At 43.4% G+C, this 17,801-nt stretch overlaps 1 protein-coding gene across 5 annotated transcripts in view; it reads left to right on the top strand.

The window, feature by feature from the left end:
- Positions 1-17,801, top strand: part of INO80C (INO80 complex subunit C) — a 41,357-nt gene that overhangs the window by 3,235 nt on the left and 20,321 nt on the right. For 4 of the 5 annotated variants that reach the window (XR_011542679.1, XM_070629933.1, XM_008535071.2 and 1 more), the window contains 3 exons: positions 12,458-12,568; positions 13,608-13,719; positions 14,667-14,734. Coding sequence is in view for 4 of the 5 variants with exons in the window: in XM_070629933.1 (XP_070486034.1) it covers positions 12,458-12,568; positions 13,608-13,719; positions 14,667-14,734 (291 nt within the window). In the remaining variant the exon portion in view is untranslated. Of the gene's footprint in view, positions 1-12,457; positions 12,569-13,607; positions 13,720-14,666; positions 14,735-15,185; positions 17,122-17,801 lie in introns of those variants that run through there. The other variant, XM_070629934.1, reaches the window with a different exon arrangement.

Raw genomic sequence — 17,801 nt, 5'->3', positions numbered from 1 at the left:
CCTGGTCCGTTGGTTGTCTTTTCGTTATGTTGATGGTTTGCTTGGCTGTGCAGAAGCTTTTTAGTTTGATGTGGTTATACACGCTTCATTGAAGTCCTTTGCCAGATATATGCATTTTGAGTACTTTATCCCAGTGTGTGCATGGTGCATTTTGATATCCAACTGTGCCAAGACTGAGGAATGTAGTTGATACGTATTGGGAGGAATGATTGTTTTGAGGCTAAAGGTAGCATTGATCAAATCCCACCATAGCAAACTTCAGAGAGTGGCCAGATGCCTTCAGGATGCTGAAAATCCCCAGTAACCCAACTTGGGAGAAATGATTGTTTTGAGGCTAAAGGTAGCATTGATCAAATCCCACCACAGCAAACTTCAGAGAGTGGCCAGATGCCTTCAGGATGCTGAAAATCCCCAGTAACCCAACTTGGGAGAAATCACAGCTCTGGGGGCCTTAGAGCTCTTGCTGAGGGGAAGGTATGCCTAGGGAATCCCTGTGGGTCTTCTCCGTCTCAGCGGCCTCAGCAAACCCTCAGGCTGGAGAGAGTAGGGCTTCCCCTGTTAATAGTGAATTCTTTTACCTTCGCTCTCTTCTTCCCAGCTGGTGTTTAACTAATGAGGTATATAACCAGTTACCCTCCTCCCACCCTGAGAATCCCATGGGGAAGGAAAAAGCTTGACATCTGTCTCCAGAAAGGAGTGTTAGATTTTTTTCCTGCTCTAATATAGGCTTCGATATAGTCCCCTGTTCCCCAGCATACGCAGGCCTTAGCACAGTGCTGCCCTGAGCGCTGCCTGGAATCTTCCTGAGGTGACCTTTATCTGCGTCCCTTGCTCAGCCTTTCTGTTCTGTTTCAGTTCAGTTCCATCTGCAAGAATTTATTGTGATTTACTTCTGTTCTGTCCCCAGGAGTATGCTTAAGACATTTCAAAGGATTATAGTTTGTCCCTGCCCTCCCAAAAATCTCCCAGGAGGAGAGAGTGACATTCATATATTGTATTAGTTTTCTATTGCTGTTCTAACAAATAACCACAAATTAGTGGCTTAAACAACGACTACTTATTAGTTCATGGTTCTGTGCGTCAGAAGTCCTGGCACAATGTGAGGGTTTGGTTCTCTGCTCAAGGTTTCACAAAACTGAAATCAGAGTGTTGGTTGGGCCAGTTTCTTATCTTGAGGTTCTAGGGGAAAATCTTTTTCAGGCTCATTCAGATTGTTGGCAAAATTCAGTTCTTTGCAGCAGTAGGACTGAGGTCCCTGTCTCCTTGCTGTCAGCCTACGTTCCTTGCCACATGGCCACCTCCATCTTCGAAGCCAGCTATGGAGAGTCTGTCGTGTGTCAAATCCCTCTCGTGCTTCAAATATCTCTGACTTCTCTTGTCTCTCACCTCTGAACCCAGATTTAAAGGGCTTACATGATTAGGGCAGGCCCACCTGGATAGTTTCCTTTGTTTAAGGAGAGCTGACTTGAGACCTGAATTGTATCTGCAAAACCCCTTCACAGCAGTACCTACATTAGTGTTTGCTTGAATATCTGGGAGAAGGTGTGTGTACACCATTGGCCGGGATTCCTGAGAGCCATCTTAGAATTCTACCTATCACATATATGAAACAATTAGGAAAAGATAGTAATTTCTGACCATGTACCAAAGAATATATGTATTCTCTCGTGTTGGTGCCCTAGTGTGGTGGGACACAGGAAGATGAGGACTCAGGTAGGCGATGGTGGAGGAGGAGAGGTGGGGAGGAAGAGGGGGTGGAGGTGGACTCTCAGGGGTGGTGGGGTTGGAGGGGGAAGGCCTTCCAGGTTCGGGGCTGTGCACGTGTCTCACGTTGCTCAAGCTTTCATCAGTGGAAAATAAATGTTTTTTTATAGAAATGATTGTATTTCTTGAGTTAAAGGGACTGTATAGATCTTTCAGTATCTAAATTTCCCTGATTCAATAGTTTCAGCTATTTTGATTCATTTCTTACAAAAAAGCAGCATCCGTAAAACCTTCGTGGGATTTAAAAATTTACACAGGACATTTACATAGATATTAGAGGGCTTTTTTGAAATTGGCGAAAATAACTTGATGGATTCTTAAGGTGGCTTTTATTTTCCAGAATGTGCGTGCTCTTTCTAGAGTAAAATTGAGTGAATAGAAGAAATTTAAAAGGCTTTATGCTTGGAAGTCCTCCGAAATTGAAGGGAATATTTTTTATTTAAAAATATGATGAGCAAAGCATTTATAGAAGTCTGCTTTATGTCAGTCCTAGGAAATAGTGTTAAATAGTTTAGTAACAGTGAAACAGTTTTATTATTTCATCAACATGAATCTTTCATTCAGCAGAAATTGCTATTAAGTGTTTATGCTTGCTGAGTTGTACACATTGTCACAGAATTACAATTCTCTGTTTGGGTTTATATTTTCAGTGTAGCTCACATAGTTATTGGTCAGTAATGTCGTAATCTGGATAGTGCCATCTCCCATCCATTCTGGTTATGATATTTTCAAAATGATTAGTGCTAACTTGGGTTGGAGAACTGATACACTGTGCTAAAGTGAAAGAAATCATGATAAATAGTAATAATTAATATTTACTGGCATTTACTATGTATCAGGTACTGTTCTAAGCACTTTTTAAGTGCTATCGCATTTAATTCTCCAAACAGCCCTCTGTGAATTGTAATTCTACAGATAAAAAGACAGGAGCATAGAGAGGTTAAGTAACTTTCTCCAGGTCACACAGCTAACAAATGGTGGAGTCAGGATTGGAACCCAGGTGGACTGTCAAGAGTCCACATTCTTTTTTCTTGACTGCCTCTCTTGATATCACTTTCCACCTTAGAAGATGTAATTAGGTCTTTGATATAACCAAATCCATGCTGCAGACAAATGCTTTTGGGGGGAATTTTATTAGATCAATGGAGGGCATTTTAGACTTTTCAAATGCTTATTCAAGTTGATAAAATCTACAGAGAAACCTAATTGATCCATAGACTGAGGGTTAACATGATAGACCAATTTGCAATGGTTAAGCAGTTAACAAAACATCTCAATAAGCTGGGAGATAGCAGCTGCTTCTTCATAAGGTTAGCGCAGAGTGCAGGTGATGGCAGACTTCTGTAATTGGAGGCAGCCGGAGAATGCTGGACTGATGTGATTTATTCATCTAAAAATAATCATTCTAGGGCTGGCCTGGTGGCGCAGCAGTTAAGTTCACACGTTCCGCTTCAGCAGCCCGGTGTTTGCGGGTTCAGAGCCCGGATGCGAACATGGCACTGCCTGGCAAGCCATGCTGTGGTAGGCGTCCCACATATAAAGTAGAGGAAGATGGGCACAGATGTTAGCTCAGGGCCAGTCTTCCTCATCAAAAAGAGGAGGATTGGCAGCAGTTAGCTCAGGGCTTATCTTCCTCAAAAAAAAAAAATAATAATAATCATTCTACCCCAACTTTTAAAAGAAATCATGATAAAGTTGTTTTATAGGTTCCTTTTTTTCTATTTTTAAAGTGGATGTAAAAGGTCACCCAGTCTTCTTCCCAAGTATTATAATTTGTGTTTCGTACGTGTAGTTGTAGTTTTTCCTAATTGCATTTGATGTATAACATTGTGTCCCCTGCTTTTCTCTTAGGATTATTTCATGAACCTTTCTGTATGTTGATAGACTTCTTAAGGAATTAAGTCCTCTTATTTAATTGACTTCCCTGAATATTTGGGGTGCATCTCCCAGTTTTGCTGTTTCAAGTAACCCTGCTGTGTTAGACTGGGGTCGGCTGTTTGAATCTAGAATACTATTAGGTAGATGTAAGTGGGCATTTGATTTTTCAGTGATGAGACAAAGCCACAGACTAAAGGCACAGGTTATCCTTATGTCTGAGTCAGAGGCAGGCAGGCTGCTGTCTGGAGAGGCGAAGCCATCGATTTGGGCTCTGCAGTTGGGCAGAGCTGAGGCCTCCCTGACTCAGCTTGGGGCAGGCGTGTGCTTCTTTGATAGCGGGCCAGGTTTCTCTTCCCTGGGACTTACGTCAGCTCTTCTGGTGCTGCAAAGGCGGGACAGCCCTCAGTGCTAGGCGTTACTTCTTTCCTCTTTTTAGGGCGTTCATGTCTTGGGACGGGACAGTTCATCTCATAAAGTCTCTTAACGTCAGTAGTGGTTTAGTAATATGGAAACTGTACATCATTTTCAATTTTATTGCATCCCAGCCTCACAGACTCAATCTTGCCTTTGGCTGACGGTCTCTCCCACTCATCCCGTCACAGACAGACGCAGAGTTTCAGCTTAGCGGAGGCTCAGGAAGGGAGGATGAGGGTGCAGTAGCATGGAGGGTGGGGTTAAAGAGGAAGGAAAAGCAGAAAACCCAGTTCTGAGTCTGTCCAGAATGGGGTATTCTTTTTTTTCTTTAATTATTTTATTGAGATCATATTGGCTTATAACACTGTGTAAATTTCAGCTGTACATCACTCTATTTCAGCTTCTGTATAGACTGCATCGTGTTCAACCAGCAAAAGTCTAGTTTCCATCCATCACCATACATATATGCCCCTTAACCCCTTTCATCCTCCCCCCACCTCCGTCCACTTTGGTGACCACCAATCTGTTCTCCTTATCTATGTGTTTATCTTCCACATAGGAGTAAAATCATACAATGTTTGTCTTTCTCTGATTTATTTCACTTAACATAATGCCCTCAGGGTCCATCCATGTTGTCGCAAATGGCATGATTTTGTCTTTTAATGGCTGAGTAGTATTCCATTATATATGTGTGTATATATATGTCTTCTTTATCCATTCATCTGTTCATGGGCACTTGAGTTGCTTCCACGTCTTGGCTATTGTGAGTAATGCTGTGATGAACATAGGGGTGCATATATCTTTTTGAATTAGTGATTTCATGTTCTTTGGATAAATACCCAGTAGTGGAATAGCTGGATCATATGGTATTTTCTTTTAGAGGCTGTCAGAGAGGGAAGAGAGCCCTTGCTGCTTCAGAGGCAGGGTGCAGCTCTGGAATGATGTGGCTCAGTTCTCGTTGGAGTGGCTTCCTTTCTTTACCCCTTCTTCAGCTTGACTCCTCAGTGGGGCTCTGGCCCTGCTGAAAATGGAAGAGGAGAGAATGGAAGGACCGAACAAGCAGGAAGGGTCTGTTTGGAAATCCAGCACTTGAGCGCATCATCTTCATTCCCTTCTTGACTCTTCTCTAGCGTGCCACCCGGAATGCTGATACAGACTTCTGGTCCTCTCTTCCCACCACCTTCCCCTTCCTCTCAGCAGGTGCACCTGTCTGACGGTGCATCCTCTCCCCTGGCAGAGCTCCCAGACCTTCCAACCTACATGGACTTGCTGAGCTACCTGCTTTTCTTAGTGGCCTCTGGGGCAGCGCCACCTGCCCGAGTCTCAGTGAAGCATTTCTGCCTGCGGGCGTTCTCCTGGGTCTTCCTGGAGCCTGGGAACAAACAGCCTATGTCAAAAGAATGCCCTGTATTCCTTCCCAGGATTTCACTGTGCACACAGCACCTGTGAGCTTCCCCATTAGGAATGAGGGAAGAGGCATGAATAGAAAGGGGGAAATACAGTCTTTCAGCAGTTCTGATGCAGGAGAAAAAGCTAATGCCACTGCTTGAGGCTGGCACTCTGTGAGGTGGACACGTTCTGTGGATGTTTCTGATTCACCACTGGAGGCCTTGGGGCCTGCTTCTTCATTTCTCTTGAGTATCTCCTCTTTGCTTCTTTAGCAGTTCCATTTGTTTATTTTCTCCCAGATGGAAACAACATTATATAAGTAGTCATTTTCTTTGTGAAAAACTCCAACAATAAAGTTGAAACTTAAAGTGTGTCTGGGCCCAGGAAACCTCTTTTGCATTCTGCCTGTTTCTCCTGAGTCATCCGTAGCCCTTTGGTTTCTCTGTTCTGATGTGGTGCTCACTGCGCAGTTCTGAGGGTGGTTTTTCTCTCTCTCTCTTAATTTAGGCCACCCTGTAGGCCCAGCCTCCTGACGGTTCACGCCCATCAGCCGGTTCCTCACTGAGTAGTCTTGTGGAGCACCCTTATGAAGTGTGGTTAGATTCCTCGGGAGAATGGCCCCTTTCCTTCTTCCGACACTGGCAGGTTTCCTTAGACCTACTCCCCTCATGTGCCTTCCAGCCAGTGGGCCTGTGCTTTCCCCTTTGCCCCTGGACCATCACCTTGAAAGAGCAGGTGGCTGTCACTCTTCTTGACCAGCTGCGACTTCTTCCTCAGGTTCCATGCCACTCCACTTTTTTTAAAATCCTCTAAGTATTTCCATGTGGATTTCCTAAAACCAGAGGCGTTCTCTTACATAACAACAGTACAGTATCAAATTTAGGGGATTAACTTTGAAGCAACACTGGTACCTAATACACAGACCTTATTCTTGTCCTTTGTCTGGTCCAGGATCCCATCTAGGATCGTATGTCACAGTTAGTTGTCATTTTTAGTCTCCTTTCATGTAGAACGGTTCTTCAGTCTTTATCTTTCATGACCTTGACCCTTTTGAAGAGCACCATTCATTTATCTTATGGAATGTTCCTCAATTGGGGCTTGTCTGATATTTTCTCATGACTAGATTTGGGTAATACATTTTGGGCAAGGGTGGAAAAGTAATGATGTCCCCTTCTCGGTGCATCGTGTTGTGGCACGTGATGTCAATATGTCCCATTACTGCTGATGTTAGCTTTGAGCACTTAGGAAGGTGGGTGTCTGCCAGGTTTCTCCATGGTAAACTTATTAGTTTTCTGTTTGTATTAAAGTATCTTGTGGGGAGTTACTTTGAGGCTGTGTAAATATGTTTTCTCTGTTCATACTTTTGCCAACCACTGTTAGTGTCCGTGGATGATTCTTTCCTGAAACAGTTATTATGCTGGTGGTTACCAAATGGTGACTTTCTAATTCTTTTATTCTTTCTGCAGTTATTAATCAGAATCTTACTGTGAGCAAGAGCTTTCTCTTTTCTCCCATTCACTTATTCATTCTTAAAATCAGTATTTGTATTCATTGATTCTCGTTTTATTCTAGGGGTTACAATCCATTCCTAGCTTTATTCGTTCATTCTTTCATAAACTTATTTTTTATTTGTAACAGTTTTATTGAGATATAATTCATATACCATAAAATCCACCCTTTTAAAGTGTACAATTCAGTGGCGTATAGTATATTCACTGAGTTATGCAACCATTACGACTATTTAATTTGAGAATATTTCCATGACCCCAAAAAGAACTCCCCTATCCATTAGCAATCACTGCCCATTCCCCCTTCCTGCCAGCCCCTGACAACCACTGATCTGCTTTCTGTATTTATGAATTTGACTACTCTAGATTCAATATAAATGGAATCATACAATATGTGGCCTTTTGTGTCTGGCTTCTGTCAGTGAGCATAATGCTTTCAGGGTTTATCCATGTTGTAGCATGTACGGTACTTCATTCCTTTTTATGGTTGAATAACATTCCACTATATGGAGGCATACGTGGTGTTTATGCATTCATTAGTTGATGGATGTTTGGATTGTTTGCACTTTTTGCTCTTATGAATAATCTTCTGCGAATATGTATGAGTTTTTGCCTGGACATATGTTTTCACTTCTCTTGGGTGTATACCTAGGAGTTGGATTATTGGGTCATATTATAATTCTATATTTAACATTTTGAGAAACCACCAAACTGTTTTTCCAGGTGACTGCACCCTTTTACGTTCTCCCAAGCAATGTATGAGAGTTCTAGTTTCTCCATATCCTCGCCAACACATGTTGTTATGCATCTTTGATTATAGCCATCCCAGTGGGTGTGAAATGATATCTCATTGTGGTTTGGGTTTGCATTTCCCTGATGACTAATGGCAATGAACATCTTTTCATGTGCTCACTGGCCATTTGTATATCTTCTTTGGAGAAATGTTTATTGACATCCTTTTCCCTTTGTAAAATGGAATTATTTGTCCTTTTATTGTTGAGTCGTAAGAGTTTGTTATAGATTCGGCTACTGGAAGCCTCTTCAAACTGACTCTTGTGTCCTTTAATATACTCCCATCATTTTTTGAGAATGCTGTTGTGGACTGAATTGTGTCCCCTCGAGAGTCATATGTTGAAGTCCTAACCCCCTGAACCCCTCACAATGTGACTGTATTTGGAGATAGGGCTGTTAAAGAGGTAATTAAGGTTAAATGAGGTCCTAAGGGGGGACCCCTAATCCAATATGACTGGTGTCCTTATAAGAAGAGGAAGAGACACCACAGTGGTGAGTGCACAGAGGGAAGGCCATGTGAGGACACGGTGAGAAGATGTTCATCCGTAGGTCAAGGAGAGAGGCCTCAGGAGAAGCCACACCTGCTGACACCTTGATCTTGGACTTCCAGATTCCAGAACTGTTGAAAATAAACTTCTGTTGTTTAAACTACCCAGTCTGTGCTATTTTTTTATGGCAGCCCTAGCAAATTAATACGGTATTTTCTTGCTTTCTGGCATCACAAGGCTCATCTCATACTTTCCTGCCCCAGCCCTGGAATCTGCCATTTCTTCAAGGATCACTAGTTCTTGGGGAATGATGTTTAGAAACCAGGATCTGAAGACTGGTGTGCCTATCGTCCATTGTTTCTAGCCCTCTTAGTGGAGAGAACTAGGAGGTATAGGCGTGTGTGTGTATACCCCCCACCTCTGTAGCTGTGTTTCTCTGTCTGTGTATATGTTAAAGACCATGAGTTCTGTTGATAACCTCTGATTTCATGGTGCAGGGCTCACTCTAGCCTTCCCTCATTCCTTACTTACTTCATCTTAGAATATGTATAAAGTAGTTTCAGAATTATTAACCTGTACCCTTGTGAGAAACAAACCTACCAACTGTTTATGGTTCTTTGTGCCTTTAACCTTAGGCTCTACTGCCGACATACTGTGCTCAATTTCCCCCTCCTCCCCTTCAGTGTGGTTGTGTTATTCATTCAAAACACAGTTAGGTTGATTTACTTTGTTTGTATTTGTTTTCTCTATCTGCTGCCCCATCCTTGTTGGTTTTATTTATTATTATTTTTAGTATGTGAAACTTCAACATGGTTCAAAAGGTCAAAACTACAAAAAGCTATTCTTAGAGTAGTTTTACTCCTTTCCCTTCCCTTCCCATTTCCCTGTTCCCGCTGCCCCGTCGGTAATCAAGCCCAGTCGTTTTTGAATTATCCTCCCTGTGTTCCTTTGTGTTCAGTCACTGCATCCCACCCGGAGATGCTTCCTGGCAGTAAACTCCAGAGCCAATACATCTTACACACTGATGCTGGCGTTTAGTTATGGTGGGCTATCTTGTTCCTTAACTCCAGTTAATCAGTCAGTGATCATTGTGTGTTTACTCTGTGCCAGCACTAGGTTAGATGCAGAGGACAGAAGACTGATTCCTATAGTGAAGCCGGATGTCTTGACCCCTCTGTGCATTCCCACTCTGAATCGCTCCCTTCCCTCATCCGCATACCTCTGCACTTTGTCTCTCCTTCTTCCCGTCTGTTGTTCACAAAGCTGCTGTTTTCATTGACTGAGACATAAATACAAACTATCAATCATAGATCCAATTTATAATAGATATTACTCTTACAAATAGTCAACATGAAATAACATTGCCAACTGGCTAAAACCGCACGAGGTAACGTTGGTTATTGATTCAATGTGATGGGAGAATCAAATCTACCTCATCAAATTGGTCTCCCAGTACACGTGTACCTGGCAGACGTGCTATGACAGTGAAGGGAAAGTCACAAGGGCAATAAAATTTAGTTATGTACAAAATGCTAAATCTAATCTTTGTTGTAAAGTTAAAACTGATGTGGAGTAATCGCGATTAAAATAATTTTAGTAAAGCTTAAATGAAAATGGAAACATTGGAAACTATTTGTGCTGTGTAGAAAATGACTCATGGATTTTGCACCAGAAAATACAAAATGCAGGAAGGAGGGGGAACAAGAGGCGAGGCTGGAGAGGAGGCCAGAATTTGTTCCTAATCCCAAGGGCAGTGGGAATCACTGACAGTTGTAAATAGGGGAGTGACATCAAGCTTGCATTTAGAAGTGTGTCACTGACTGTGCTGTAGAGAATGGAGTGGGCACTACAGAGTCCCTCCTCTGAAACTTGAGCTAAGGAAGGTGCCAGATAAGGGCAAAGGACTGTGGGAGAAAGGGGGGACGAGGTGGGGGGCAAAGGGTCAGGAGAGAGAGAGGGAGGGAAGGAAGAAAAGGAGAGACGAAAGAGAAAGATAGCTTGTGGCTACAGACGGTAGGAAAAGGATGAGAAATTGGAGGCCACTTAGTTCTTAGAGAGTTGACACTTGAGCTGAGCCTTGGAGGGGAGAAACGTTAGGAAAGACTAAATCGGGGGAGGATGAGGTGAGGGGCAGTCCAGACACAAGAGATGCATGAACAGAGGAGGAGCACAGGCCCCTGTAAAGAGACCCTGAGGAGGAGTCTGGGAAGGCGTTTGAGAAGAGACCTTTCAGAGAACTATTTCAGCAGTGGTCCCTGTCTTCACCACTGTCCTTCCCACCACATGGATGCCATTGCAGGGTGCTGGGAGTAGTGGTGGTGGAATATGTATATATGCAACCAGAACTCTCGTACACTGCTGCTGGGAGTGTAAAAGAGGGCAGCCATTTAGGAAAATGATCTAGCAGTTTCTTAAGTAGTTAAACACTTAGTCCATAACCCAACCATTCTACTCCTAGGTGTTTACCCAAGAGAAGTAAAAACACATGTCCACACAAAGGCTTGTGCAGAATGTTTACAGCAGCTTTATTTATAATAGCAGAAGACTGAGAATAACCCAAATATTCATCAACAAGAAAATGGATAAACAAATTGTGGTAAATTCGTATGGTGGACCACTACTCTGCTGAGTAGTATACAAATACAAAGAAACAGCCTACTGATGCATGCAGCAACATGGGTGATCTCCAAAACTTTATGCTGAGCTGAGGAAGCCAAACACAACAGTACGTGCTGTCAGATTCCACTCATATGATGTTCTAGAATAGGTAATGTGGGTAGAAATCAGCAGTGGTTGTCCCTGAGGGCGGAAGGTATTGACTAGGAACGGGCATGAGGGAATGTTCTGGGCTGATGGAAATCTTCTGTATCTCAATAGGGACGTGATTCACACAAGTGTAAACATTTGGCAAAACTCATGAAACCTACACTTAAGATCTGCGCATTTCACTGTATGTAAATTTTATATCAATTAGAAAACAGTTTATTGCAGTCTGGGAAGATTAGAAACTGTGTTACAAATCAGAAGTGATTTCTTACCTTGCCTTGTTTTTCCTTTGTTATTGTTAGCTTAAAAGGTTTTTTATTTTGGAGTTGGCCTGGGGGTGTAGTGGCTAAGTTTGCACACTCGGCTTTGGCGGCCCAGGGTTAGCAGGTTCGGATCCCGGGGCGTGGACCCAGAACTGCTCGTCCAGCCATGATGTGCCAGCATCCCACACAGGACAGAGGAACATTGGCACGGATGTTAGCTCAGCAACAATCTTCCTCGGGCAAGAAGGGGAAGATTGGCAACAGATGTTAGCTCAGGGCCAGTCTTCCTTACACACACAAAAATACATATATTTAAAAAAAGGGGGGGGCCAGCCCCGTGGCTGAGTAGTTAAGTTAGTGCGCTCTGCTTCGGTGGCCCAGGGTTTCACTGGTTCGGATCCTGGGCGTGGACATGGCACCGCTCATCAGGCCATGCTGAGGCAGCGTCCCACATGCCACAACTAGAAGGACCCACAACTAAAAATATACAACTATGTACCAGGGCGCTTTGGGGAGAAAAAGGAAAAAAATTTAAAAATCTGAAAAAAAAATAAAGTTTTTTTATTTTAAAGCATATTAGCCTGCTTTCAGCGCACTCTCGCCTCAGCTAGCTGACTCCGTTGCCCTCCAGCCTCCTCTCCCTCTATGCTCCTCCCTCAGAATGCCCATGTCCTGTTGTGCCCCTAAGCATACAGCTCTAGCCTGGGTTCTCTGGATGATGACCCTTCAAGCGGCTGGACCTTTTTTGTCTTAATGTTTCAAGACACAATTTGGTAAGATCAGCAGGAGTAGGGGCCGTGTGGTGTCATGGGGGTGGCGGGGGCTTTGGAATTGGCCCCACTTGGGTTTGAATCCAAAGATAATCACTGTGTAGCCTTGAACCATCCCCCTGAGCCTCAGTTTTCTTGTAGTGGTTGTCAGAGTTAAATGAGCCAGCTCAGATAGGACACCCATCCTTGGGCTTGGCACACAGGGGAGCTGGGAAACGTAGCAGCTGTCTCTCCTGTGGCTTCTGCACAGTAGGTGCTGCTCCTGGTCTGGCACACCCTCCTCTGGCGCAGGCCACCTGCCGGAGCTTTGCGCACACTGTCTTGCCTTGCATGTCCTGTAGTATCATCTCAGATCTTGTTGAGAGCTGAGTTAGGGAACTCAGCTGAAAGAAACTGACCTCATGCTATTCTTACTGTGTTTTAAGGGTATCAGCATGGAAGCCATGAGTGAGAATAAAATGGTGCCCTCTGATTTTAGCACAGGACCTATGGAAAAGGCTGCCAAACCTTTGCCATTTAAGGATCCCAACTTTGTGGTAAGCATCTAAGGTATTTATAAATAAAAAACCAAACCACCATACGTCGGCCTCTGATCTTGCTAGGCACTGGTGTCCCCTTCTGCATCAGTCCCAGTTGCCACCTTCTCTGTCATGGGCTGTTGTGCGAGGGGTGGGGGCAGGAGCAGAAGGGCCCTTGTTGTTGCTCTCCTGATATGCCAGTTCCCGAGGATTTGGGTGCCCTTTGTGGCATTTGTTAAGGGATCCTATTTGGAGGGTGGTTCATTTCCATGATGACTGTTCACCCTCCCTTTGCATTGGTCTCACATAAGTTTTAGATGAGATTTGAAATAACTAACGAAAAGAAGATTGCGCCTCATTAGTTTCTTTAAGTAAATCTAAACTATTGTGCTGTAAAGCAGAAACAGGCTACTCTTCCGTTCGTCCTCAAGGAGTATAATAAATGACAGCGATTCAGATTATACCATTAAAAGATGTTTCATTAATTAGTTTTGAAAATATGGTGTTACCAGTGCCTGCAACAGATTTTAGTATTCTTTCCATTTTATTTTGTCATCTTCATAGGACGAAAAGGAAAAAAAAAAGAATTTCCAGAAGGCTTGCCATGCCGTGACTGAGGCTTACTTGGGTTTTCCAGGATCATCAGTAATTTGCAGGCAGACTTGCCCTCGAAAGGGGGTTTAGAGATGTGATCATGAGTTTAAATCTAACTTTGTAGTAAATTTATTTTAAAGTAAGGGAAGTTCATGAGTGAATTCTCTAAAGTTAGATCCAATAAGGGAGGTGATTTGCTATGTGCATGGAAAAAAAAATAACTTTTTATTTCTACTTCATCCCTAACTAACTCCTGAGTTTTGACCATCCAAAAGCTTTGTTTTTTATAAGGAAGATTAAAGTGTACAGCATAATACTTAAAAAAAAAAAAAAGCCTTGGGGTATAAATGATTGCTGACAGAATGAGGGGCATGTTATAATTATGAATAAGCATAAATGTCAGATTCTGAAATGGCAGTCTCCATTGATTTTTGTTTCTTCTCACCCATGCTTTTAATTCAAGCACTCTGGCCATGGTGGTGCGGTAGCTGGCAAGAAGAATAGAACCTGGAAGAACCTGAAACAAATTCTCGCTGCTGAGAGGGCGTTGCCATGGCAACTGAACGATCCTAACTGTGAGCTGTCGAGAGCCTTCTATGTGTTTATAATGTTTGGACTAGGAACTTTCTTTTAACAAACCTCTTTTATTATTTTATTGTGTTTGCGTTAATGTAGGACACCATTTTTAGCTTAGGAATTTTAGAGTGGCATGAATGTAAAGAGATTATGTGTCTATTTGCTCGTAACTATATCTGTGCTTAATCTGTTTGTGTGGTCATGGATGTGTGGTTTTTAGTGTCACTGTTAACATTTCCATCTGGAGAAATAGGTCCAGATATGATAATATTGGTGTTTCTGTTAGAAAAGATATTAATGTTTCTGTTAGACAAAAATCAAGGGCTACTGTTAAAATTTGTTTCCAAGAACAAAGTTGCCCAAGATTTGCGAGGGTTTCTGACGACCAACTTAAAGGCCAACTCTGTTGTACTCGCTGAGCCGGTGTTTTTCAGAGTAAATGCTTTGTGCTGCAGTGTTTCCAAATATGTGTAAAGTGCCACTGTATGTTCTGTTCAGCATCATTGGAAAGTACAGGTTCAAGTTCCCTCTGTCTCCGTTCCCACTGCACCTCTTTCCTGGGGTGACTCAGACGGGTGACAAGTGAGCTAGTCAGTTGTCTGGGTGTGGACATTCCGGTGTCCGGATGCTCAGATCCAGTCAGTGGGTTGTTTGGCATCTCACCACCACCAGCCCATGTAGCCTGACACAGTGAAAGTGGCTGGTGGGCAGATGAGCTTCTGGTGCTTCTGGTGGAGTAGGGGGTCCCTGGGGACAGGGCAGAGCAAGATCCGGAGCCCACACTTGGTCTATGACATATACGGCATTATTTCCCCAGAGACTGCTGTGAGTACTTAATCACAAAGTAAAAATTTCAGGAATATTATCAAACCGTATTTTAGAAAAAAAGGGAAAGGATCTGAATGTTTTGAAGCCAGTTTAGTTATCTTCTTTTTTGTCCCCCCAGACTTCAGTATTGATGCTCCTCCATCCTTTAAACCAGCTAAGAAGTATTCTGATGTTTCAGGACTTCTTGTGAGTATAATTACATCTCTATGTCTTATAACACCGAATTAAAATGAAGATTTAGACAGTGTTGAATATTGACCACCACTGGTCCTGCCTGGATGCTCTAGACTTTGAGGAGGTAATGGGTTTGTGTGGAAGTGATGACACATTAATTTTAGACTAGCTGCAACGTGGGGCATCTGTGTGGGCAGCCTGGAGAGAGGATTGCTCCAGAAAGCAGGAGACCCAGGTTTCATTTCCCTTTCCTCTGCTCGTTAACTATATGAGATAACATGAAAGAAACAACTGTTTCTTTTTTTTACTGCTGAAGTTTAAAAATTCCCTGCATTTTAGGGATGATAGTACACTTTTTAAAAATATATTTAAACTTCTCTAAAGAGGCACTACGGTAAAAGTAGTCATTTTCAAACTTCTTTTTAAGCATCAGAACCCCTTTTCCAAATGAAATATTTTACAGAATCTCCTGGAGCCCACCTACCACTGCGGTCCCATGTGGGTCTGGTGCTCTGACCTTCTCCCCACGCCCCACCACAGTGACCCTAGAGTGCTTCTGGGGAACACAGTTTGAAAACCAGCAGCATAGTTGGACGAGTGGGATATGGACCAGTCGCTGAACCTCAGGAGCCTCTGAGCACCTCATTTCCTTCTTCTCCGGATGCAGGCGGAGTGTGGGACTCTCAGCTCACCTTCTTCATCCTTTTCATCAGTGTTAAATTCGGGAAATGGGCTTTTTCTCATTACTGTAGAAATAATGAGGCACTTCACTTTTTAAAACTCATACCGTTCATTTAAATGCTTTACTTTGTATGAAAATGTATGACTCCAACTTCTGAAACAAACTGAATTAATGATGTCTGTTCTACTCTGGGAAAGATTTGAGTTTTTATTATATTTTTTAAAATAGTCTTATACTCTCTGAATTAGTCATATGTTTTAGCTTTTCTTCCAGAGAGCACACACTCCTCAGTGTACTACAAACTTTTTAACATAGACCCTTAAATATAGTGATCCTAAAAAACGATAGGGAAAGTGGAAGTGCGATAAAATGGTGTGTGCGTGTGTGATGGGTTTTTTTCACATCCATTCACAGGCATATATCTCCTCCTAAATGCCCCCTGAGGGGACTTCAACTTGAGAGAAATGTTGTAGTCTTACGCTATCTCTTGTCTACTGCCTGAAAATAGTTGTCTCATGTATTTGACTCATTTTAATAGTTGCTTATGGTAAGAGAGCTAGTCTGGCACCAGTTATTCTCTTAGGGCCCAGAGTGGAGATTTCTCCCTGTGACATTTTGTGCTGAGCTCATGGAAGCTGTGGTTTATGGCCAGACTTGGAGGGTGGCCCCTTGGAGCGTATTTTATCCTCACCATCAGCAGGCAGTGCATCTGTGGTGCAATGGCTTTCACACAATAGGAGGCATGAGAATCATCCTGAGAAGCATTGTTCCTGGCCCCTTTATGCCATCGGCAAAGGGCTTGTCATGACAGGCAACCTCTTGTGCCACTGTATGTAAGAATTAAGAAATTCTGAATATATAGAGAACTCCACCAAATCATTGAAAGCCAACCCCATAGAAGAATTGCCTAAAAGGATATGAAGAGACAGTTACAAGGAGGAGATATGGATGACCACTAAGTAGATATTCCCCCTTCCTGATAATTAGGAAAAAGACTCATCAGGGAGAAGAAATGAAGACATTTGATTGTTCCCGGCGTAGAACAGCGGGTATCCTCACACCCTGCTGTTTTGAGGGGGGAATCTGCATTGGTGTGCATTTCTTGGAGGGCAGTTTGACACCACGTGTTGAGACAAAAACGCAAAGCCTGTGACCCAGCAATTTGCCCTCTGGGCAGCTCCCTGGAGAAACTCTGCACAAGGAGCTTCATGCAGTAATGCTTGTGAGAAAATGTGTTAGCAGAATATTAGAAATAACATAAAACAGCATCAACAACAACATAAAAGTCAGCCAGCGGTGGGCCATGGGGAGGACTTGGGGGGTGTTCATACTATTCTGCGAGCTTGATGTATATGTAACAACATGGATAAACTTCCAAGACGTATTGTTTACTGAAAGGTGCAAAGCATTATAAACAGCCTGGTCCCACTTAAGTAAAAATCAATACGCACTCACAAAAAAATTGGGCAGTTTCTCTGGTGTGTTTATACGTGTGTGCAAGGGTGTATATAAACAAGGTCTGGAAGGGTGCCCACCTAACCATGGTTCCTCAGGGTAGGGCAAAGGACTTTTGCATGGTGGACGGTGGTAAAAGGGAACTTTAGTCTTCTTCATAATGTTTTCTTTTTCTTTTTAGAGGAGGATATGTTTATCTGTTACTTGTATAAATTAAAGTTAACGTAATTAAAAAATAAAGCCCAGCTCGTGTTTACACTGACGCACCTGTTCCCGGCCGGCCAAGTGACTGTTTGCCCTGTGCTTGGACCTGGCAGGAAGGCATGCAGGTCACACTTGTGTTTAGCCCTTGTTACAAAGCTATGCAAAGTACTGTGGCTCGGGGTGAGATGGGGGAGCAGTGGACAGTCTGTCACCCCGCAGCCAGGAGGCCTTGGAGCTGTTCGCTGCTGCCCTCCGGGAAAGTGGCCTTTGGTTCGTTCAGGGTCCAGGGGCAGAACCTGGAGGAGGGCAGACTGCAGGAGGACAATTCTTCACTTGTTCGACTCTGGGCTGTCACTCGGCATCCTCCTTCTGTTCAGCACACCGGTCAGGTCCATCTGTGCAAGTTTTTGTTGGTGACCTTTTTGTTGGTGCCACAGTATCTCTGTGTTCTGCATTATTTATTCAGCAGCCTTGGCACTGAGGTCTGAACTTGGGCGGGCCAGCTCAGCACAGTTTGGTGGTGGGAGTGAGGCGGCCACAGAAATGGAGCCGGGCCGGGGCTGGTTCATATATGGAGGCCAGATGATCAAAGCCAGATGCACATGCCTGCACCCTGCTCACAGCGGCAGGGCAGCCTCCCCCTGCCAGCTGTTCATCTAACTGCCTCATGGCCAGGAGCCCTTAAAAGGGACTTGGCTGTTTTTCTCTTTAAGCCTTCCATTATATTACAGTCATTAA

The sequence above is a fragment of the Equus przewalskii genome, chromosome 7 (genome assembly GCF_037783145.1).
Source record: "Equus przewalskii isolate Varuska chromosome 7, EquPr2, whole genome shotgun sequence".
Classification (NCBI taxonomy): domain Eukaryota; kingdom Metazoa; phylum Chordata; class Mammalia; order Perissodactyla; family Equidae; genus Equus; species Equus przewalskii.
The sequence above is the reverse complement of the archived record's forward strand: the minus strand, read 5'-3'. Positions and strand labels throughout refer to the sequence as shown.